Raw genomic sequence first — 23,161 nt, 5'->3', positions numbered from 1 at the left:
GGGAAGCTGGGGGCCACAGGGGCACCGAGGAAGAGGAGCTAAGTCAAGCTTGGTGGGTACCTAGGAAGGCTTTCCAGAGGAGTCGCAGGACCTCATTAGCTGAACAAAAGCGGATAGGGGCTCCAGACCAAGGGAACAGTCTGTGGTAAGGCCTGGAGGGAAGGGAGACCCCGGCCTTTGTGAGGGAATCAGCAGAGGCCTGTCAGGTGGGAGCAGTAGTTCTCAGTGCCATCAGACTCAGAACCCCTTAGTCATCATAGACATTTTACATTGTCACCATTCCTCTCCTTAAATGCAATTGGTGGGCTGTGTAACCTACCTACACATAGCATTCCAAAAATACTCAGATGCTTTCACTGCATGGAGGAGACATAAAAGGAAGAGAATACAAGTGTATGTATCAATGTTATAAACGTCTGGGCACGCCTGCCCGCTCACCCCAGAAGACATGAAGTTGCCAGGTGTTTGCTGCAGGGCAAAGTCACTGTGACTGTGGCAACCACAGTCTGGGTGTTTGTAGCCTGGACCCCGTGAATGGTTTGGCCAGTGGTGCCATTTGTTTCTGAAGTGGTCACTGACTCCCAGTAAGGTTTGGAGTAAGATAAAGAACAGGCTTCCCTCGATTTTCCTGAGAATTGTGTTCCTGGAAGTCTCAGGATATGTTGAAACCATGCAGAAAATACTGGAAGGATGCAGGACAGTTGCTTGTTGTGGGGTGGTTGTCCCCATGGTAGGATGTCCAGCATCCCTGACTCCAGCCCACTACATGTTATGCCACCTGAAGATGCCCACAGACGCCCACTATGCCACCTAGGGCACACCCCCAAGACTCCTGGCTAGACTAGGGATCAGTGAAGGAGGAAGCTGGCAAGGCTGGCGGGCCAGGCTGAGCGTTTCTTCTTGATCCTGGCACAGCCGGAGCCATTGGAAAGTTTTAAGCAAAGAGATGAACCAGTCTGATTTGCACTTGAGAAAGATGGCTGCGTCTGCAGGGAAGGGGTGGGGCAGAAGCACCGGCCCCGGGGGATTCCGTGGCAGGGAGGAGGAGTGCTGGGGCAGCTGGACCACGGGGGCTCTTGTGGGTGGAAACAGCGGCCAGACTTGAGAGCTCCCTGGGAGGGAGGAGCCGGGGCTGAGGGAAGGAGAGTTGAGTTTGGGGAGTGAGGACATGCGGGCCTGGCACTGAGGAGAGCTCAGTGTGGGCCATGTTGTCAGTGTCAAGGAAGCTGCCAGAGGGGACCAACCAGGCCTGATCCCCTCATCACACTCAGATCAGAAGTTGTGTTTGCCAGAGCTCCCCTCTCTCTTCTGAGGTCCCCACCCCAAAGTAGGATACAGTTGGCGGTCAGGGGCAGTGACAGCTCTGTCATGACTAGGGAGCCATGAGCCAGCACCTCCCCACCCCCTGAGCTGGCTTTCCCCACCATATGCCAGCTGCACCTGCAGTGGTGGTGACTGGAGCCCCTGGCAGGGTCTGGGCACTGAGAGGCCCACAGCAGACAGCAACTCGGACACTAGTAGCCGCACACTTCCTTGTAGGGACAGCACAGCATTCCACAGCCACCGCCAGCACGTCCTCCTCCCAGCAGCCCTTTGTGGCTCTTCCTCCTATTTCGTGGTTGAGAAATCCTAGTGCTTTTGCCTAAGGTCGCATAGCTGGTGACAGAGTCTGGAAGTGAAAGCAAGTGACACTAAAGCCTCTGCTCCAGACCCCTATATGATGGTCCCCACAGAGCGTGAGAACCACCTGTGCACCTGCCTTCATGCGTGGGGTGTCAGGGCCAGCAGGGCCACGGGAACGTAGAATTGCGGCATAACGTACAGCATGTGCAGTTGACTTACTACCTGGATTAGCTGCACCAAGGCATGAGGCCAACCCGTACTCGCCAGAAGCCCAATATCACAGGCATACAAAGCAGGACTAAGGGACAGAGAACAGCAAAGACTCCTGTAACCCTGTGGGTGCCAGCCCTTGCCAGGCACTGCAGAGCTGCCAGGAAAAGTAAGCCTGGAGCTGGCCTTTGGCAAGCTGGCACTAGGCTTGTGTGTTCATCTTTTTTTTTTTTTTTTTTTTTTTTGAGACAGAGTTTTGCTCTTGTCACACAGGCTGGAGTGCAATGGTGTGATCTCAGCTCACTGCAACCTGTGTCTCCGGGGTTCAAGCGATTCTTCTGCCTCAGCCTCCCGAAGTAGCTGGGATTACAGGCACCTGCCACCATGCCTAGCTAATTATTTGTATTTTTAGTAAAGACAGGATTTCACTATGTTGGCCAGGCTAGTCTTGAACTCGTGACCTCAGATGATCCACCTGCCTCGGCCTCCCAAAGTGCTGGAATTACAGGTGTGAGCCACTGCGCCCAGCCATGTGTTTGTCTTACCAGTGTTATCCCTGCTTTGTCTTCGTGAAGGGTCAGATGAGTGTATCCAACAGAGCATGCTGGAAAGGAGAGGGGAGGGGATCTCCTAGTCAAGAGTCATCAGGGCAGGCTGCCTGGAGGAGGAGTTTTTCTGCCACGGGCAGGACTTTCCCCACTGCCTTGGTCATGGGAGGGTTCTAGGGTGTGGGTGCACTATCCCTTCAGAATCACTCAGTAGGTATCCACATCTTCCTAACAGCGCTGTGGCCACCTGGAATTGTTCATTCCTCATGCATTTCCACACCCTGCTTGTGGGGTTACAGACATTGGCCAACCATGTTGGTCTAAGGAATGAGGCTGTCTGTGCATAAGAACTTTTGGGTTCCTCACCATTTGAGTCTGCTGGTGGTGACAGTTCATTGGTTCATCCAGTAAAGATTGAAGATTGTTTTGTTGGGACCTGTGTGAGACGCCGTGAACCCACAGTGACCAAGAGCAGTGTGGTCTGCATCCCCAGCCATGGGCGACTGAGAGAGGGCCAGGGGAAAGGAGGCCTGATGGGGGGGCCCCTGGAGAGTTGTCCATGAGAGAGCCATGCCCCCGGTCAGGTTCAGCCAGCTTCTGCATACTCTCTCAGCCGCCGTGGCACAGCCAAGAACAAAAGCAGGGTGCTTTCTGTCCTCACAGATCTGTCCGGGGGCGTGCTCAGGGTTAACCGAGCAGGATGGGGGTGGGGAGGCGCTTTCAAAGCAGAGGGAACAGCCAGTGTGAGGTCCCAGGGGCAGGGGCAAGCCAAGCCTGGGGAGCAGATGGGCACCAGGCTGTGGAGGCCAAGGCCCGTGGAGGCCATTGCAGGATTGGAAGGAGTTTCTCGAGGTGCCATGATCAGATTTGCATTTCACAAGGTAACATCAGCTGCTGTGGAAAGGGGGAGAGGGTGGAAATGGGGTGCCACCTGGCAGCTGCTGTCTTACCTGGGAAATCTGGTGGCAGCTTAGATGCTGGTGGCACCTCTGGAGATGGAGAGAAATGGAGGTCCTGGAGGCAGATGTAAGAGGTGGCCTTCACAGGACTTGGGTTGCGTGACTGTCTCAAGGGGGTTAGGGTGGGGTGGGGGGCTGGTGCCTGATGTTTCTGTGGTTTCTGGCCTGGCAACCTGAGAGACAGTGGGACCTTTGTTGGCACTGAGTGCGCTGCGGAAGCTGTCGGTGGGGTCTGAGCCTTTTCACCTCAAGGGGCCTGTGAGCCGTCCACAGGAGAGTAACCGCCTGAGAGGCGTTTGTGAGCCCACAGGATGCCGCTGGTGGATGTCTTCCATGGCAGGGCTCTAACTCATGCTGTTTGCTCAGCAAACACTCCCCAAACACTGGTTTCACACCAGGCTCTGAGCCAAGGTGGTAAAGACAGAAAAACAGCCTTTCCCTCAGCGAGCTCTCTGAGTACAGGGGAGACAGACACAAGCTCATATTTATCTGCCATAACATCACTGGGGCGAGGGAGCCTGGGGGCAGGGTTCCAGGAGGAGGTGGTTCTTGAGCTGAGACTTGAATGACAAGGGCAGCCAAGCAGCAGAAGGCCTGCCAGGCGAGGGGTCCTCTTAGGTACTGTCCTTGGTCAGACCAGTTTCTACAGCCAAAGGCCAGCCCTGCCTCCTGCAAGGGAGGACAGGCGGTGATGGCCAGGAAGGCCCAGATTCTGGCCGAGGCCCAGGATGCCATTGGGCACTGAGCTCTGTCCTTAGCTCATGGCATCCCTCAGCCCTACTTCCCAAGTGATCCCTCCATTGCCAGCTCATGGCCTCCCTCAGCCCTACTTCCCAAGTGATCCCTCCATTGCCCTCTGAGGACTCAACGTCAGCCCTGGAGCGCTGAAGTGCCTCCCTACCCCGAGCTGCTCCGAGAGGCAGCCCATCATGGCGGTGGCCCTAGATGGTACATGGGATTGTTCTGTTCCCAGTACACACCTGTTCATCCCCTAGCAGTAAAGGTGGGGGTGCTGGATCTGGGAGGCCCCTGCAGGAGAGAGAGAGAAAAAGCACCCTTAGGTGGGCTGTTGAGTTTCGGCTGCAGGAAGAGGCACCTACCCGCCCCCTCCGCACCCTCTTCCCTGCAGGTCTGGCTCCCAGCCATGAAGGCTAAGGGGCTGGAGATCTCAGGCACCTTCACCCGCCAGGTGGGCTCCATCTCCATGGACCTGCAGCTGACCAACAAGGCCTTGCAGGTCATGACCGACTTTGCCATCCAGTTCAACCGCAACAGGTGAGAGCTCCCTGAGGCCAGCGCACCTCTCAAGAGGAGGCCTGTGAGAGAACCCACTCGGAGTCTGTTCTGGGGACTGCAGGCAGGGGTGGGGGCTGTAGGGGGGAGGGCAGTGCCCCTTTTCTGAAGGATGTTCCCCACCACCGCTCAGGCCAAAACTCTCTGAAGCACTGGGTTTTGTTTGTTTTTTTTTTCTTTTGGAGACAGAGTCTCACTCTGTCACACAGGCTGGAGTGCAGCAGCGCCATCTCGGCTCACTGCGGCCTCCACCTCCTGGGTTCAAGCAATTCTTCCGCCTCAGCCTCCTGAGTAACTGGGACTACAGGTGCACACCACCACGCCTGGCTAATTTTTTGTATTTTTAGTAGAGATGGGGTTTCACCATCTTGCCCAGGCTGGTCTCGAACTCCTGAGCTCAGGCAATCTGCCCACCTCGGCCTCCCAAAGTGCTGGGATTATAGGTGTGAGCGACCGTGCTCAGCCAAGCAGTGGGATTTTTACCCCCAAGTGGCCTCTTCATATGGACTCCAAAGTACCAGGCTGAGTGGGAAAGGACGTCTTTCTTTTTAGTTTTTATTTTTTTTGAGATGGCCTCAGTGTATTGCCCAGGTTGGTCTTGAACCCTTGGGCTCAAGCAATCCTCCTGCCTCAGCCTCCTGGGTCTCTGGGACTACAGGTGCACGCCACCACACCTGGCCCCCCTTATTTTTGCCTCCACAGTCCAAAGGAGTGTTTTACAGACAGAAACGCCCTGCTCCAGCTGAGAAGCCCACCTCTGGCAAACACCCCACATAGGAGGGGCCCATCTTAGGGACCAGCTCTCAGAAGGCTGGTGGGGAGTAGGCCTGCCTACCAGCCTCCCCATTGTGGCAGAGGATTAAAGTGTCAGATGGGGCCTCTGGGAGCGGTAGCTGCTTCAGGCCCCTCCCCACCGGGTCCGCTACACTGGGTGTCAGTGGGAAGGTTGCGTCATGGACCCAGCCAGTGAGGCTAGGACTCCCTGGGGACCCCTGGCAGCCCCTCCTGATGATTCTTCTTCCTGAGCACGCTCATGATGAGCAAACTGAGCCTCTAAGAAGTTGACTGAAGGGGCTGCTTCCCCAAGGAAGCCTGGGGGCCAGTAGGTCCTGACCCTTGGGCAGACCGGGGCTAGGGGTGGCTCTACCACTTACCCTCATGTGACCCTGGAGGCCACAGAAGTGCACCAGGCTCCGAGAGGTGGTTCCAATGGTTGCCTCTAGCAAACTTACTGTGTGCTGAATGCTTCCTGGGCACCCAGGCCCTGTGGCACCGGCTTTGGGAGTATTGTCTCACTTGAGCCACTTGATGGCCCAGCAAAGTCACTGCCATCACCCCTTTTTAGTAGGTAATGACACCTGGGCTCCTTGGACAGCTCACATAGTGAGCAGTAGTGGAGATCCCAGGAAAGCCTAGTGTGCTGAGCCACCAAGCGGACCTGGGGTTCCCCAAATGGTCTCCCTCTGTGTCCCAGGCAGGCTGATGGCTTCTTGGGCAGAGCACAGGCTGGGGTCAGACAGCCCAAACTCTGATTCTCAGCAGCGCCCTCACCCTATGGGGTCTGACACAGGCCTGCTCCTCCCTGAGACGGTGTCCTCATCTAGAGGATAGGAAGAGGTGTACCTGGCTCTGTTTTTATGAGGCTAGGAACAGGTATAATATTGAATCCGCAGCCCAGGTATACTGAGCCCTCGGTTTGTGCCCCCAGTCCCATGCCCTGTGACTTACCTTCCAAGAGCCTGCGGCTGGCGTGTCTCACACCCATGAGGATCTTCCTAATTTGTCACTGTGCTGCTTTGCAGAGAAGCAGAGCTTTCCTGAATCTCTCTGTGGCCACTGTGTGACCTGGCAAGTTCTGGCCAAGAGAGTAAAATCTAGCGTCTTGCTTGGGATGGTCAGATCCCTTCTGGGAGTTGAGGATTGGCAGCAGAGACTTGGGTGGTCCCAGAGTTTTCAAGGTAGAAGCAGCTTATACTCCAGGCCCCTGGCATTAGACAGAGCTCCTTGAGGGCAGGACAGGGCAAGGCCTGCCTACCTGGGCCCACCAGTGCCTGGCCCAGAGGAGAGGAACAGAGCTGGGCTTCAGGCCTGCAGCCAGGCTGGGGCAGAGCAGAGCAATTGGCCTGGGGCTCTTTCTTTCTGTCCAGATGGCCATCTGGGGGAGGGGACCCACAGCCCATCCTTCTGTCCAGGGTCCAGAACATGGGAAGGCTGGCATGGTGAGAGGCTCCCTGCCAACCACAGTCCCAGCTCCTGAGTCGGAGGAGCTCACCTGTCCCGCATCAGCACCTACTCCCCCTGCCATCCCTGTGGGGCTTCTCTCTCCCCAGCTTTGGCCTGGCCCCCGCCGCCCCCCTCCAGGTCCACGCGCCACTCAGCCCCAACCAGACAGTGGAGATCTCCCTGCCTCTCAGCACGGTGGGCTCGGTCATGAAGATGGAGCCTCTGAACAACCTCCAGGTGGGTTCCGGGCAGGGCAGGCACCCCAGTCCTTACTCACCTACCAGCCGGGCCCCACTGGGGTCAGTAGAAGGTCGTGTCTGCAGAGTCATGCTCTTAGCTGCAGATGTGTTGGGGAGGCCCAGGTCGGGGAACGAAGGGGTGTGTTTACCAGGGAAGGCCCTGGGAGAGAATCTGCTCAGTGACACTCTTCCTGGGGCCTCAGAGGTGGCGTCAAGCCCCAGAGACTGACTGGGGACCCCCTTGTGCCTAGGTGGCCGTGAAGAACAACATCGATGTCTTCTACTTCAGCACCTTGTACCCACTGCACATCCTCTTTGTGGAGGACGGGAAGATGGGTGAGTCATGAGGGAGCCCGCTGGGGTGCCTGAAATGGGGCTGTGGCTTGGGAACCTGGCCAAGGTGGTGCCTTTACCAAGGTCCGGATGGACTGCCTTGCCCGTAAATGGAGTCAGGGAGTTGCTGCTTCCCTGCAGGGCCTGGAGTGAGGGGTATACCCAGGACCCCCCCGGCCTTAGTGGCCAGTTCTGGTCTGGCAGGTGGGCTGTGCCACATGGAACTCACCCCACTCCCAGGCTCTCCTGCTCGCTCCTCAGCCTTGTCCCATGGGCTGCAGCGAGCCCAGGTCATGCCCCACACCTGGTAACCCCCTCCTCTGTGCCCTTTCTGGAACCCCCAAGAAGGGTGTTGATCACAGCACACAGACGGCCTGCACCCTGCCCCTGGCTGCGTGGAGCCCTTGGCCCATGTCATCTCTTGCTTGCCACAGAAGCCCTGCATGGGAGGCTGTGACTAACGAGCAAGCTGCTCACGGAGGAGGAGGAAGGCGTGTGGGGGTGGGGAGGGGAGATCCAAGGCCTGGAGGCAGGAAGCCAGGGTCATTTGGAAGCGGCACTGGGGCCTCCCTCACAGAGCGGAGGGTGTCCTTAGGGAAGCAGGAGGGCTGTGCGGCAGCTAGTGCCTGTTGTCAGCTTTCACGTGGCACAGTAAAGGCCAGACCCATTTCCTGCTGAGCTACAGAGGGCCCACAGGTTTATGAGGGGCTCGCCTCTCATCCCCACCCTACTCACCCCGCAGACCGGCAGATGTTCCTGGCCACATGGAAGGATATTCCCAATGAGAATGAGGCCCAGTTCCAGATCAGAGACTGCCCCCTCAATGCAGGTGAGGACTCCGAGCCTCCGACCCCAGCCCCTCGCCTGTACCCAGGCCCCCGCGCTGACTGGGGCCTCTCACGGCCATGTGACCCCACAGAGGCTGCGAGCAGCAAGCTGCAGAGCAGCAACATCTTCACTGTCGCCAAGAGGAACGTGGAGGGCCAGGACATGCTCTACCAGTCCCTGAAGCTGACCAACGGCATCTGGGTGCTGGCGGAGCTGCGGATCCAGCCGGGCAACCCCAGCTGCACGGTGAGAGCCCCGGCACCCGCCCTGCAACCTTGGAGCCTCCCCTTCGTCCCATGCCAGGGGGTGGCCCTGGTGGAGGATGCGGTCCAAGCGTCCCTTCAAGCCTGGCTTGAACTAGAATCAGTTTGGTCCCTGAGAAGGACCTTTCTAGAAAGCTTCCAAGTCAACCCCGTCAGGTTACCCAGATAAGACACTAATTGGGTCTCGGAACAGTGAGTTGGACTAGAAGATTGTGTAAAATTGGGCCCTGTAAGGTGGTGCAGTTGGTTTGGCACCCCTGACTGGGAAGTGACATTGCTGGGCACAGGCCCTGGCCCTGTCCTGTGAGTGCCTGCATGTCCAGCTGGGAGGACAGTGGTTCCCAAGAGCCTGAACCTCCCAGCCTTTGAGGTAGACCTGTTAGAGAATGGCTTCCCTGGGGCACACAGTTGTCCTGGAGGCCTGCACCGCTGTTCCAGGGCCCCGGACAGCCCCAAGCTCTGCTTCTCCCCCACACCCCTGAGTCTCTGGCAGGCATGGCCCTCCAGACACTGCCCCTCCTGGGTCCTGCTGGCAGTGCTGGTCGGTGGGGGGCTGTGGCGTGGCTTCGGTGGTGGTAACTTCCGTCTCCCTGTGTTTGGTTGCTGCATGTCACCTTACCTGCTGGTGCCCGTGGTGCAGGACTTAGAGGTTAGCAGATCGCTTTCTCTTTCCCCGTCCGCCCTCCCCAGTCTTGTCTCCTGTCATGGCCCCCATGCACCCCATGTCTCCTGTCTGCACCTCATCTCTTGGCCTCACCTCACCCGGGGGGCTTCAGCCAGGTGGCCCTGATTGAGGTGCTGACACCCCACTTCCACACATTCACAGTGTGCACAGAGTCCTTCCTAGGAGACCTGGAGGGCCCGTGGGCTGCTGCTGACCTGCGGAACTCCATTGTTCCCACTTCCTAACTGCACCCTGCAGAACCAGTGCTTTAGAGTGGATGGGTGGGGGCTCCTCTCTCCTCTGCCTGTGATCTCAAGCTCAGGCCCCAGAGCGGAGGCAAAGTCTCTACCGTGCCTGCTTCCTACGCAGGAAACCAGGAATGAGCCCAGCACCCCTCCAGGCTCCCTCCCAGCCCTCCGCACCCCCTCGGGATTTTCTGTCAGGCTTCAGTCCTGAGGACCCCAGACCTTCAGGGACTCTGGGGGGCCGGGCAGCCCTCAGGGTGGGGGCCGGGCACTCCCTGGCAGCCTCCGGCTCGTGACTCACACTGCTCGCCAGCAGGGCTCTGGTGACTGGGCTGACAGCAGGTGTGTGGGCTGCAAGTATATTTGGTCCACACCCGGCTGGCTGCGACAGCCGCCCCCTCCGCTTTACCTCACATCTGTGCCAGGCGCAGCTGCCGCCAGGCTGTGTGCACTCCACGCTGTCCCATTGATTCCTGCTCTCTTCCCCACCCCTTTCCTTCCTGAGAGGAACCCCAGGGATGAGCGCTCTTTCCCCCGACCCCTCTCTCCCCTGCAGCTGTCCCTGAAGTGTCGAGCACCAGAGGTGTCCCAGCACGTGTACCAGGCCTACGAGACCATCCTCAAGAACTGAGACCCCGGCCAGCGCCCGCCCCAGCCTTCTGCCCGCCCCATCGAGGAGGCCCCTCGGGGGCAGCACATCTTCCTCCTCGCAGGAGGGACCAGGCGGGGCTCCAGGCCACTCAGTGGGCTCCCTGGTCCTGATGGCAGAACCTACCCGATCCCTGGGGTAGGGCACCACCCCCTCCTGGGGTGAGAGCGCAGTGCACTCCCGTGCTCTGGGACACCCCTGCTCTTGTGGCTGTGATGTGGGGTTAAGTGAGGTGGGGACCAAAGGAAACAGAGCCAGAGCAGCCACAGAAGCTGTGCCTGAAGGGTGAGTGTGGAGCTTGCCCCTCCGGCTCACAGCCCCGGCAGCCCCTGGCTCCTTGGTCTCTCCGGTTGGTGTTAAAGGGCCCTCCACTGCCACCTCTCATGGGATGGACCCTGCCAACCTGGCCTGGGTGTGCAGGGAGGGGGTCCCCTTGGTACCAGGAGAGCTGCTCACTTAGGGCCTGGGGCTCAAGGAGCTGTAGGTGCCGGCAGAGGGGCAGAGCTAGGCTCGGAGGAGCCCAGGGCCTGCACCACCCACTTGCAACCACCAGGCTGGTGCCCTGCAGCTGTGCCAGTTGGGCCACAGCCTCCCGAGTGCTGACCCACATGGTCAAGACCAGGCAGAAGCTCCCAGAGCCCCTGTCTCGGGCTCCCCACCGACTGGCAGCTGCACTATCCCCAACTCCCCACTTCTGCCCCAAGGGTGGTCACTGCCTGTGATACATTCCTCAGTGTCGCCTCTGAGCCCAGGCCTCCTGCCACAAAGACTGGGCCGAGAGATGGGGCTGGGTAAGCGGGTGCGCCTCCTGTTTGGGTTTCTTCGGGGTTTCTCTGTAGTGTCTGCTGCCCTCCTCCTGGCCTCCCAGGTTTCAGTTGTGTCTGACAGAGCATTAGGTTTTCCTGTTACTGCTGTGTAATAATAAAGAAAGATTCGGCTTTTGGCAATCACAGACACTTTTTTCCCCTCCACCGAATGTCAGGATTGAAAGCTGCCTCCGAGTGGTTGGGGATGGTTTTCTGACCCTACGGTAACTAGATCTAATATATATCATCAGAAAATATATATTGTATGTTTACTCTTATTTTCAGAAAGAGAAAATGAATAAAAATGATGACTTCAAGTGTGTCCCCAGCCAGTGTGTCAGGCCCGAGGCTCTTCTGGGCAGGAGTCCCGGGCTGCAGGGACCCCAGGGTCAAAGGCTCCACTGGTATGTGCGGCAGCAGCCCCTCCCGTGGCACTCTGAGGATAGCGCCTTCCCTCCATCCTATCCTTGGCAAACTGACTGCTGCAGCCTGCTGCTGTCCCTGACCCCTCTCCTGCCATTGATCCCACCTCCCCCAGAGCTGACACTGCCTCGCCTTGTGATGCTGGCCAGAAGGCTGGGCTCCCCTTGTGGTTTTCCCCAGCTCCCTGCCATCTAGGAGGCTCCAGGGGCCGTGGGAGATCCCCTGGTCAGGGGCAGCCGTGGGAGAGGGGGTGGGCATGTGGACCAGGCCAGCCGCCACCGAGGACACCTTGTGTGGCCCCAGTCCTGGCACTGGCCTGGCTCCTAGTGAGGGTGGCCAGACCCTGGGCAGGGCTTCGTCGGCTGAGCTGCCTCCTGGCTGGTGGGCCTCAGCCTGCTTCTGAGGGAGGAGCAGCCCAGGTGTCCCTCAGCCTGTTTCAGCTCCAGCCGCTCCCTCGTGTTCTGTCTGCACTTAGTCCCCCCACGTGCTGCCCACCTCACACACACCGCTGCCTTCCTGCCTGCTGGAAGCTGGGTGAGACAGCCTGCCCTCTTGCAGAGCATCACAGGGGCACCTGGCCCTCCACTGCCCCACCTCTGACCTCTGTGGTGTCACTGTGCTGCCCTGGGGACCCCAGGGTCAAGGGCTCGAGCTGTGTGCCCAGCTGTGGCCCCTCCAAAGAGTCCAGAACCAACCAAGGCCCTTGACTGTGCAACCCTGGTTCTTGCCTCGCCTGAGAGTCTCTGCCCAAATGCATCTGGAGTCCCTGCCCTGCCATGGAACTAGAGGTTGGTGAGCCCTTAATGAGAGGGACTCTCACCCTGCCATGTCGTCTGCCTCCCCTGAGCCCAACACCTTCGCACTCTGCCTGGGAAGCAGCTGCACAGGCCACCACGCCCATGGCCTGCCAGCTCAGCCATTCAGGGAGCTTGGCACTTCACCTCCCCACCCCTCCATCGCAAGGTCGGAAGAGTGCAAGTGTGGGATCGCTGTCCCCACCGGAGGCCCAGGACAAGCCACCCGGGTGAGGAGAGCTGGCAAGAAAGGAGGACCATCCCTAGACACCTTGTGTTTGAATGAGTCTGCTCAAGCCTCAGGTGATTGTGAGCGGTGCCTCACCACAGTTGGGCCCCTCTTTCACCCCCACAGCACTCAGCATAAGGCGACCCAGCATATACTGCACTAAGCATATAATGCGGCTTAGTTTACATGCAGGGAAACTGAGGCAGGGAGGGCCTTCATGCTCCCAGTCCCCCACACTACTGCATCAGGAGAATAGACACACAGGATGCTACTTTGGGCCCCTGCCTTAGGAAGAGTACCTCAGGGCATAGCCAGTCTGTGCCCTTCAGCTTCCCTGTCCCTCCCTCACCTCTGAGGGTCATCACAGGCCGCCTCCCTCCTGCTCATGTGGCACTTCCTGGTCCTGACACGCTCAGGCCTCCCCATCTTGCCTCTTGGAGGCCTTGGCATCCCGCAGCTTGGGGAACTTCCCAGACTTTTCTTGGGAAGATTCCCAAGCGTCTTGAACCTTCCCAGCCAATCAGGAAATCCAACAACAGTAACCAGTTATTTCTGGAGGGTCCAACACATACCCAAGGGCCGATGGGCTCCTCTGTGCACCAGACACTGCCAAGGCTGTTGCGGGACCTGGTTTTACGTTGTTTAATTTTCAGCTAGTGGTTTGCGTTCATTTTTGTGGAGCAAGTAATTCAGGACCATGGTGAGGTCAGCCAGCCAGAGAATAAAGTTCTCCCTCCCACCCCATCCTCAGTCCTTAATTTTCCTCCCTTGAAGGCAGACATTGTCACTAGATTTTGATTTTCCTCCAGGGATATTCTGCACATGTGTATAAGCAAATCCATATAGAGTTTTACTAAACAAATGATGGCCTACCTAGACACTGCTAGCACATCGCTTCTCTGACCTGACAGTCGTTTCTGGAGCTCTTTCCCTATCAGTAGGAGCAGACCGCCTCAGGCTTCCTTGTGTGAATGGGCCACCATTAGCCAGTCCCTGCTGCGAGGCATTCAGGCTGTTTCTGCACCCTAAGCAATGCTGCAGCGAATACTCCCCACATACACCCTCCTGCCTGGGCAGGGACGTAGCTGTAGGATCCAGCCCCGGAACTGCTGAACCAGAGGGTATACCCAAGATGCATTTTCTATTTTAGTTCTTGTTTTGAAAAGGTAACACATTCACATGACTCAAAATCTAAAGACAAGACAGATGTAAAAACCTACCCCTTTCCCTCATTTTCCTCCCCAAAGGAAACCAACGTAATTATCCAAAGAGACTTGGCAGTGCCTAATTGGATTTTTTTCCCTTCTTGTGTGGAAATAGTAGCGTGGAATACATGTTGGGCTTATATCGCAGAGGTTTTTCCATTATTAGCCCATTATAGAGAGTGTCCTCATGCCTTTTTTTTATTTTTTCATTTTTTAATTTTTATTTCTTTTTTGAGATGGAGTCTCACTCTGACGCCCAGGCTGGCGTTCAGTGGTATGATCTCAGCTCACTGCAACCTCTGCCTCCCAGGCTGGCGTTCAATGGTGTGATCTCAGCTCACTGCAACCTCTGCCTCCCAGGCTCAAGTGTTCCTCCCGCCTTAGCCTCCCAAGTAGCTGGGATTACAGGCGCCCGCCACCACGCTTGGCTAATTTTTGTATTTTTAGTAGAGACAGATTTTCGCCATGTTGGCCAGGCTGGTCTTGAACTCCTGACCTCAGGTGATCTGCCCGCCTCTGCCTGCTAAAGTTCTGGGATTACAGACGTGAGCCACTGCACCCAGCTGCCTTTTTTTTTTTTTTTTTTTTTTGAGACAGAGCCTTGCTCTGTCGCCCAGGCTGGAGTGCAGTGGTGTAATCTCAGCTCACTGCAACCTCCGCCTCCCAGGCCCAAGTGATTCTCCTGCCTCAGCCTCCCAAGTAGCCGGGATTACAGGAGCACACCACCATACCCGGCTAATTATTTTTTGTATTTTTATTAGAGATGGGGTTTCACCATGTTGGCTAGGCTGGTCTTGAACTCCTGACCTCAGGTGATCCGCCCTCCTCGGCCTCCCAAATTGTTGGGATTACAGGCGTAAGCCATCGCACCTGGCCTTTTTTCTCTTCTTCTTTTCTTTCCTTTTTTTTTTTTTCTTTTTTTTTGTGACAGGGTCTCTGTTGCCCAGGCTGGAGTGCAGTGATGTGATTACCACTCACTGCAGTCTTAACCTCCCAGGCTCAAGTGATCCTCCCACCTCAGCCTCCTGAGTAGCTGGGACTACAAATGCGCACCACCACACCAAGTAAATTTTTGTATGTTTTTGTAGACAGGGTCTTGCCATGTTGCCCAGGCTGGTCTCAAACTCCTGGGCTCAATAACCTGCCTGCCTCAGCTTCCCAAAATGCTAGGATTACAGGCATGAGCCATCGCGCCTGGCCCTTCCTATGTTTTCAATGGGCCTCTTTGCATGTGTTTTTGAGCCACTTGTATGTCCCTTTCTGTGAGCTGTCTTCACATTTTCTGCCATTTTTCTATCTGATTATTGATCCTTTTCTTACTGATTTACCATTATTCCTCCCTATTTTGTTACTGCTTTTTACTTTTCCATGCTGAAATTGGGCTTTTGAAGATGTAATTTTCTTTTAATTTTTTCTTTCTAGTACTTGTCTGCTCTTCATTTTTGCATTTCAATCCTGTTCCATCTGGGCTTTCTGTAGGAATGAGGTAGGGATCCAACTTCCCTTTTTCCCCAGATGGTTCCCCACTTGTCTCCACACCATTTACTGAATAATTCATCTTTTCCCCACAGATTTGAAATGCCATTTTTATCATATTCTAAATTTCCACATATATCTGGGTGTTTTTCTGGACTCTGTTCTATACAAGATAATTTGTCTATTCATGTTTTGATAACTTTTATTTTTATTTTTATTCATTTATTATTTTTGAGACAGGGTCTCACTCCTGTCACCCAGGCTGTTGTGCAGTGGTGTGATCTGAGCTCACTGCAACTTCCACCTCCCAGGCTCAAGCAATCCTCCTGCCTCAGTCTCCCAAATAGCTGGGGCTACAGGTGAGAGCTACCACACCTAATTTTTGTGGTTTTTGTAGAGATAGGGTTTCCCCCACGTGGCCCAGGCTGGTCTCGAACTCCTGAACTCAAGTGATCCACCCGCGTTGGCCTCCCAAAGTGCTGGGATTACAGGCGTGAGCCACCATGCCCAATCATTTTTTATTTTTTGAGTCAGGGTCTCACTCTGTCACCCAGGCTGGAGTGCAGTGGCATGATCATAGCTCACTGCAGCCTCGAACACCTGGGCTCAAGCGATCCTCCTGCCTCAGCCTCTCAAGTCATTGGGATTACAAGTGTGAGCCACAGCTCCCAGCCATGTTTTGATAACTTCTTGTACCCTCTTATTTCATTCTATTTGAACTTTAGAACTAGTTTGTCCTTAAAAAAAATTGATCGTATCATTTGGATCACATCAAATGTTTATGGAGAATGGCCTTCTTGTTATGATGTCAATAACAATATTGGATCTTTATATGTAAAGAACAGGAGTAGATGCTTTCCCATTGATTCAGGTTTTCTTTTATGTCTCTGTAATATTTTAAGTTTTCTTCATGTAAAAGTTCTTTTTTTTTTTTTTTTTTAGACGGAGCCTCCCTTTGTTGCCAGGCTGGAGTGCAGTGGCACGATCTCAGCTCACTGCAATGTCCGACTCCCTGGTTCAAGTGATTCTCCTGCCTCAGCCTCCCAAGTAGCTGGGATTACAGGCATGCGCCACTGCGCCCAGCCAATTTTTGTATTTTTAGTAGAGACGGGGTTTCACCATATTGGCCAGGCTGGTCTCAAACACCTGACCTCAAGTGATCTGCCTGCCTCAGCCTCCCAAAGTGCTGGGATTACAGGCATGAGCCATCATGCCTGGCCGCCCATTTCGGTTTTTTATTCGTGTTTCACTAGTTGTGCACTCGTGTCCTCCTTCTGTTCCAGAATCCCACATTCCACGTGGTACTCATGCCTCCTTATATCTGTGAGAGTTTCTCAGCTATTCTTGGTGTTTCATGACCTTGACTGTTTTCAAGGAGTCCTGCTTGGGTATTCTGTAGAAAGTCCCTCAGTTTGGGTTTGTTGGGCGTTTTTCTCATGGTCAGCCTGGGATTATGGTTTTTTAGAAAGAATACCACACAGGTGACTTTTCCTACGCATCATAATCAGGGTGACATGCTATCGACATTTCTTGTCACCTCACGTTTGCCTGGATCACCTAGCCAAGATAATGTTTGCATGTTTGCAGTTTTCTCTACTGTGAAGTTACTTTTCCCCTCTTTATTTTTAATTTAATTTATTTTTTTAAGACAGGGTCTCATTCTGTCCTCCAGGCTGGAGTGCAGAGGCATAAACACAGCTCACTGCAGCCTTGACTTCTGGAGCTCAGTTGATCCTCCCACCTCAGCCTCCCAAGTAGCTGGGACTACAGTCACACACCATCACACCTGGCTAATTTCATTCAATATTTTTTTTATTATTATTTTTAGTAGAGAGGAGGTCTCACTATGTTGCCCAGGCTGGTACTGAACTCCTGGGCTCAAGTGATTCACCAACCTTGGCCTCCCAGAGTGTTGGGATTACAGGCATGAGCCACCGTGCCCGGCCATCCTCCTTTCTGTACTCTATTCTTTGGAAGCAAATAACTAAATGCAGCCTACACTTTGGAAAGCGGGGTGGGGGAGTAGCTACATGGAAGTGTTTGGAATTCTTCTTTAAGCAAGACTGGTTTCTTCTCAGATGTATTTTTTTCCCCTGGGAGCAAGCAAGCTGAATGATCACATTTATTTATTTATTTACTCAGTCATTTATATCAGTTTGGACTCATGGATATTTATTTTATAATCTGGGCTTAATCCCATACAACATTATTTACTTTGTTGCTGAATTGTTGCAGGTTTGGCCACTGGGAGCTCCTTCCGGAAGGTTCCTATGTCCCTGTGACATACCACCATCCTCGTTTTTGAGCACTTCCCTCCTTTCTGCCACCATAAGTGGCTCCAGGATCATCTTGTACTGGTCCTGCGCCAACCCTAGAAACAGTCATCTCTCCAAGGAGCGTGGTTCCTTTCACTGGAAAACCATATTAGAAACCAGGAGCAGCCAGGCCGGGCGCGATGGCTCACGCCGGTAATCCCGGCCCTTTGGGAGGGCGAGGTGGGTGGATCACCTGAGGTCAGGAGTTCGAGACCAGCCTGACCAACAAAGTGAAACCCAGTCTCTATTAAAAATACAAAAATTAGCGGGGCGTGGTGGCAGGCGCCTTGTAGTCCCAGCTACTCAGGATGCTGAGACAGGAGAATTGCTTCAACCTGGGAGGCCGAGGTTGTAGTGAGCTGAGATCACGCCTCTGCACTCCAGCCTGGGCAACAGAGCGAGACTCCATCTCAAAAAAAAAAAAGAAAAAACAGAAAGAAACCAAGAGCGGCCAGGCGTGGTGACTCACACCTGTAATCCCAGCACTTTGGGAGGCCCAGGCAGGCTGATTGCTTGAGCCCAGGAGTTTGAGACCAGCAAAACCCTGTTTCTACAAAGAAATGCAAAAATTTAGCCGGGTGTGGTGGCATATGCCTGTGGTCCCAGCTACTCAGGGAGGCTAAAGTGGGAGGATTGCTTGAGCCCTGGAGGTCCAGGCTGCAGTGAGCCATGTTTGTGCCTGTGCATTCCAGCCTGGACAACAGAATGAGACCCTGTTTCAAAAATAAATAAATAATAAAAAGGACAGAAACCAAGAGCTAGATGCTGGATGTATTCACTGCCACTGGGTGTCACTTCTTCCAGGCCCTCTGCTGACAGAGCTAGAAAATATATGTGTGCCTGTTTACCCACATATACACACATATGCCTCCATTATGTCTTGTATTTGTAGCCATTTACATATAAAAATGGAAGTTTTATATGTACCAATTTTGTCTCCCCAAACTTAACAAGTTGTCTTGTTTTTCTCTTTGTATCATCTCATTGCATCCCACAGCTCAGTGAAGTCAAGAAAATTAATATTTCTTTCACAGAGAAGGAAGCTGAGAAGCAGAGGTGTTTTTTTGTTTGTTTGTTTTTTGTTTTTTCGAGACAGGGTCTTGCTCTGTCACCCAGGCTGCTGTACAGTGGTGTGATCATGGCTTACTGTAGCCTCGACCTCCAGGGCTCAAGCAATCCTCCCACCTCAGCTTCCTGAGTAGCTGGGACCACAGGTGTGCACCACCAGGCCTAGCTAATTTTTTTTTTTTTTTTTTGAGACAGAGTCTTGCTCTGTCACCCAGGCTGGAGTGCAGTGGTGCGATCTTGGCTCACTGCAACCTCTGCCTCCCGGGTTCACGCCATTCTCCTGCCTCAGCCTCCCGAGTAACTGAGACTACAGGCGCCCACCACCATGCCCGACTAATTTTTTGTATTTTTTAGTAGAGACGTGGTTTCACCATGTTAGCCAGGATGATCTGTATCTCCTGACCTCGTGATCCACCCGCCTCAGCCTCCCGAAGTGCTGGGATTACAGCACCCAGCTAGTTTTTTAATTTTTTTTTTTGAGACAGAGTCTCACTCTGTCACCCAGGCTGGAGTGCAGTGGCGCAATCTCGGCTCACTGCAACCTCTGCCTCCCGGGTTCAAGTGACTCTCCTGCCTCAGCCTCCAGAGTAGCTGGGACTACAGGCCCCCGCCACCATGCCTGGCTAATTTTTATATTTTTAATAGAGATGGGGTTTCACCATGTTGGCCAGGCTGGTCTCAAATGCCTGACCTCGTGATTCCCCTGCCTCGGCCTCCCAAAATGCTGGGATTACAGGCGTGAGCCACTGCACCCAGCCAATTTTTAAAATTTTTTCTAGAGTCGGGGTCTCACTGTGTTGCCCAGGCTGGTCTGGAACTCCTGGGCCCAAGCGATCCTCCCGCCTGGGCCTCCCCAAGGTGCTGGAATTACAGGCGTCAGCCACTGCACCCAGCCCAAGGTGCAGAGAATTTAAGTAACTTGCACAGATGACACAGCCCTGGAAGGAGGTTTCAAACCCAAGAAAAGAAACTTTCAGAGGCTTGGAAGCCCAGCCCTGCCCAGCCTCCTTGTGTCCTGATGGCTGGAAGACCAGCCCAGCCCTCAAGAGGCTGCCTGGCTGTGATTAGTGGGAGTCATCATGAGGATGTCCAAGGACCCACTACACCCCAAGCATGTGAGCTGTGGAGGATCCCTCCATTCGTGGGTCCAGGAGGTGAGTTACTGGTGGTGTGGAGCCATGATTCGTGGCCAGGACAGACCATAATTAGTGGTGACTGGTGTGGCCTAGCAAAGGAGTCCAGAACCAACACCCCCTGGGAGCTGGATGCAGTCTTGGGTGCCTGACTTCAGGGATGGGCTGGAATCAGGCCCAGTTGGGAAGAAACACATGGGTGAAGGCCAGGTAGCTGGTGTTAGGAGCCTATGGGCAATGAACTGGGGAAAGCAGAATTCCCCACCTGGTGCCTGCCCCTGCCCAGCCCTCCCCACTATCTGTGGCTTGATCCTTCAGGGCTCAGTATAAGCCCCTCAACTCCCGCTGGACTGGTGCTTCCCCTAGGCCTCCTCATCTCCCCAGGCCTGAACCAGCCCAGAGCTCCTGTCTTCACCCGTCCCTGCCTAGCTGCATGTCTGTCTCTTTCTCCCTGCCACAGAGGGTAGGCAGGACCACCTTGGCCACTGTGTGCCTAGTGCCAGTCCCCTCTGCTGAAGGAGAAGATGCGTGCATAGTTGGCAGGTGGTCCCTGGAGCCCTGGATAGGGGCATTCAAGGAGTGCCCGGGAGGCCCCTGGGGAATAGGGATTGGAGGGGGGCAGCAGGCAGGAGGCCTACAGCCTTTCCTTGGGGAAGGAATGAGGGGACTGATGAGAGAACCCTGAAATCCACATCCCAGGCAGACAGGCAGCTTGAGCCCCCCAACCTGCTGGTCTTTAGGAAGCCTGGCACAGGGCTGCACACTCCCATTAGGGCTCAGCTCAGCCCCTGTGGATGGGGGGCTCCACGGGACCTAGAGGCCTCCCCAAGTCCCTCCCGACAGGGGGCTGAGTGGTCACTGGGGGCTGAGCTTCAGTTGAGCACTTCCTGAGAACCCTCTGGGTCCAGATGAAGCCAGGCTTCTCAGAAAGCCAGGCTCTGGAGCCCAAGGGCCTGGGTTCCGGCCCCTGTGCTGCCATTTTCCTGCTAGGCAACTGTGGCCCAATCATGGCGTCCCAGGGAGACTCAGTGAGCGTGAGGCTGTGGGTCAGGCTTGGCACATCGCAGGCCCTTGATAAATGGGCACTGCTGCTAGGAACGCTGCTGTGAGAGTCTCCTAGGGAACATGGCACGTTTGCAGGGCTTCGTGGGAGCCTCAGGACGTTCCCAGTCCACAGTGCCCCTTTCCCTCGCCATCCAAAAACACATACTGGGAGCCAGAGACGCCTCACACACAGCTCTGTTTGCAGTGTCGGAAGGAGAAGCAAGGAAAGTTTTTCAGAGAAAGAATACCCAGGGGTGGGCGGGAGTGCGCCTAGCATTGAGAACACCTTAAAAAAGACCGTCCTGGCCGGGCACAGTGGCTCACGCCTGAAACCCCAGCACTTTGGGAGGCTGAGGCGGGTGGATCACCTGAGGTCAGCAGTTCGAGACCAGCCTGACCAATACGGTGAAACCCCGTCTCTACTAAAAAACACAAAAATTAGCCGGGCATGGTGGCATGTGCCTGTAGTCCTAGCTACTCTAGAGGCTGAGACAGGAGAATTGCTTGAACCCAGGAGGTGGAGGTTGCAGTGAGCCAAGATCGCACCACTGCACTCCAGCCTGGGTGACAGACCGAGACTCCATCTCAAAACAAACAAACAAAAGACCGTCCTGGTGTCAGCTTTTCAGACTTCTGGGTTTTGTTGTTGTGTTGCTGAGTGCCTTGTTATTTACTCCTTGCCTTGTTCCCCAAAGGAATTGAAGCAGCTCACAAAACCCAGAAGCCTGAAAAGTCAAAAACCCAGAAGTTTGGCCAATGTGGTGGCTCACGCCTGTAATCCTAGCACTTTTGGAGGCTGAGGAGGGAGGATTGCTTAAGCCAGGAGTTCAAGACCAGCCTGGGCAACATAGTGAGATTCCACCTCTACAAAAAATAAAAATAAACAAATTAGCTGGATGTCGTAGTACACACCTGCAGTCCCAGCTATTTGAGAGACTGAGGCAAGGAGGATCACTTGAACCCAGGAGGTTGAGGATGCAGTGAGCTAAGATCACACCACTGCACTCCAGCTTGGGTGACAGAGCAAGACCTTGTCTCAAACAACAACAAAACCCAGAAGTCTAAAAAGTTACAACGTGAAAGAGGACATCAAGTGAAGGGAAAAATCATGGTAGGAAAGAAAGATGAAGCCAGCAGTCCCCACTCACTGAGCTAGAAGACCTGGAACACTAGACAGAGGTGGTTCTGAGCTTCCTAGTGGCTGAGGAGAGGAGTGAAAGCGGATCCCAGCCCCTGATCCAGCATGGGAGGATGAAAGCACAGCCATTGTTCTGGAGACACTTTCTGGTTGTCATCATACAGGCTCCCTGGAGGATGTGCCTCTTCCCCCTTCAGGATTTAGCTCCTCTACTTCCCCTGGGCTGGTGTGGGCACATTGTCTGTGCTTTGACAGTCCCTAGATCCCATGTGTTCTAGAACCTTCTCTCCCAAAGCAGAACTTTTTTTTTTTCCTGTTTTCTGTTTTTTAAATCTATCTCAGCCTCCTGACAAGCAATAAGATTTGGAATATTTGTTGAGGGGATAAATAAATGAACTCCTTAGTCAGTGCAGAGATCTGTGCATTGCGGCCATTTCTTGAGCATTGCCGCCATTTCTTGAGCATTGCCATGTGCAGGTCAGAGACGTGGGAGCCCCCACACAGCGGGGAGGAGAGCAGAGGCGGAGGATGGGGGTGCTGGGCTAACCCAGGCTTTCCAAGCTGTGATGGGGCAGGAGCTTCTCCACTAGCTCGAGGGAGGGGGAACTTGGGCTCTGGGCGCCCGTTTTGGAGGTTGCATCCCTTTGAGGGGCGCTACGGGTTGCAACTCACGCAGGAAAGGTGACCTTGATGGAGGTGGAGTGGGCCAATTTCTGGATCTTTATTTAGTCACCTCCAGCCTTGCTGGGACAGGGATCTGGGGCTAAGCTGCTGTGGTCTCGGCACCCTCTGTCCCCACTGCCCCTCGAGGACGGCTGTTTGAATATTGTCTAGTGTGGGCCATTTACCCCCGTGGGCAGGAGGAAGGTAGGAGGGACTTCAAAGGAGACTTCAAGGGCCGCCCCCCACTGCCCTTCTAACCTTGCAGATTCCCCTCTCGGGCCTGTTTCCTCTTCTCTCAACCAGCGATGCCAGGCTGAGGCTGTAGGTTCGAGAATCACGTAGGTAATGGGCCTGGCACATAGTAGGCTCTCAAGAAAAGGTCGGAGCCTCTTGAGGAGTCTGCCTGTGATGGATGCGGAGCGCAGACCCAGCGCAGTGCGGCGATTCGCCCAAGGTCACACAGCCGCCCCCCCAATTCGGACCCCGGGCGGCCTGACTCCGGGGGCCGGGGCTTGTCGGGAGCCAGCGTGGGGGCGAGCAGTGTTTGGAAGAGCGGCCGCGGCAGTGGGTGGGAAGGGGCTTCTATTTTGGAGCGGGTGAGAGGAGCGGGACACGCGGAGGAGGTAAGGAAGGGGTAGGCCCTCTCCGGGATCTCTGTCCCCCAGTCACCTTCCTGCGACCCTTCCTGGGAGGGGCGTCCTGGGCGGTGGGGGAAGGTGGGAGGGGCGGGCGGTTACCTCATCGCCGCCTCCGGGAGGCCCCGCTCGCTCGCGCCGGCGGCTGGGGCGGC

General features: G+C 55.0%; 1 protein-coding gene, 1 long non-coding RNA gene and 1 other non-coding gene across 14 annotated transcripts in view; all 3 read left to right on the top strand.

The window, feature by feature from the left end:
• AP1B1 (adaptor related protein complex 1 subunit beta 1) overlaps window positions 1-11,024 on the top strand; it is a 60,941-nt gene extending 49,917 nt beyond the window's left edge. For 5 of the 12 annotated variants that reach the window (XM_016938918.3, XM_063807655.1, XM_054675659.2 and 2 more), the window contains 6 exons: window positions 4,470-4,615; window positions 6,964-7,093; window positions 7,347-7,431; window positions 8,171-8,257; window positions 8,348-8,502; window positions 9,985-11,024. In XM_016938918.3, the coding sequence (XP_016794407.1) occupies window positions 4,470-4,615; window positions 6,964-7,093; window positions 7,347-7,431; window positions 8,171-8,257; window positions 8,348-8,502; window positions 9,985-10,059 (678 nt within the window). In that variant the 3' untranslated portion in view covers window positions 10,060-11,024. Of the gene's footprint in view, window positions 1-4,469; window positions 4,616-6,963; window positions 7,094-7,346; window positions 7,432-8,170; window positions 8,258-8,347; window positions 8,761-9,984 lie in introns of those variants that run through there. The other 7 variants (XM_016938912.3, XM_063807653.1, XM_063807656.1 and 4 more) reach the window with 6 other exon arrangements.
• Window positions 5,622-5,717, top strand: LOC112206820 (small nucleolar RNA SNORD125). The gene has a single exon (XR_002941289.1). It is a non-coding gene; the product is annotated as a small nucleolar RNA SNORD125 (small nucleolar RNA).
• A 2,745-nt stretch (window positions 11,025-13,769) lies between the features above and the next one.
• On the top strand, window positions 13,770-15,362 carry LOC134809663 (uncharacterized). The gene is made up of 3 exons (XR_010155935.1): window positions 13,770-13,858; window positions 14,957-15,020; window positions 15,251-15,362. It is a non-coding gene; the product is annotated as an uncharacterized LOC134809663 (long non-coding RNA).
• The last annotated feature ends 7,799 nt before the right edge of the window (window positions 15,363-23,161 follow it).

The sequence above is a fragment of the Pan troglodytes genome, chromosome 23 (genome assembly GCF_028858775.2).
Source record: "Pan troglodytes isolate AG18354 chromosome 23, NHGRI_mPanTro3-v2.0_pri, whole genome shotgun sequence".
Lineage (NCBI taxonomy): Eukaryota > Metazoa > Chordata > Mammalia > Primates > Hominidae > Pan > Pan troglodytes.
The sequence above is the reverse complement of the archived record's forward strand: the minus strand, read 5'-3'. Positions and strand labels throughout refer to the sequence as shown.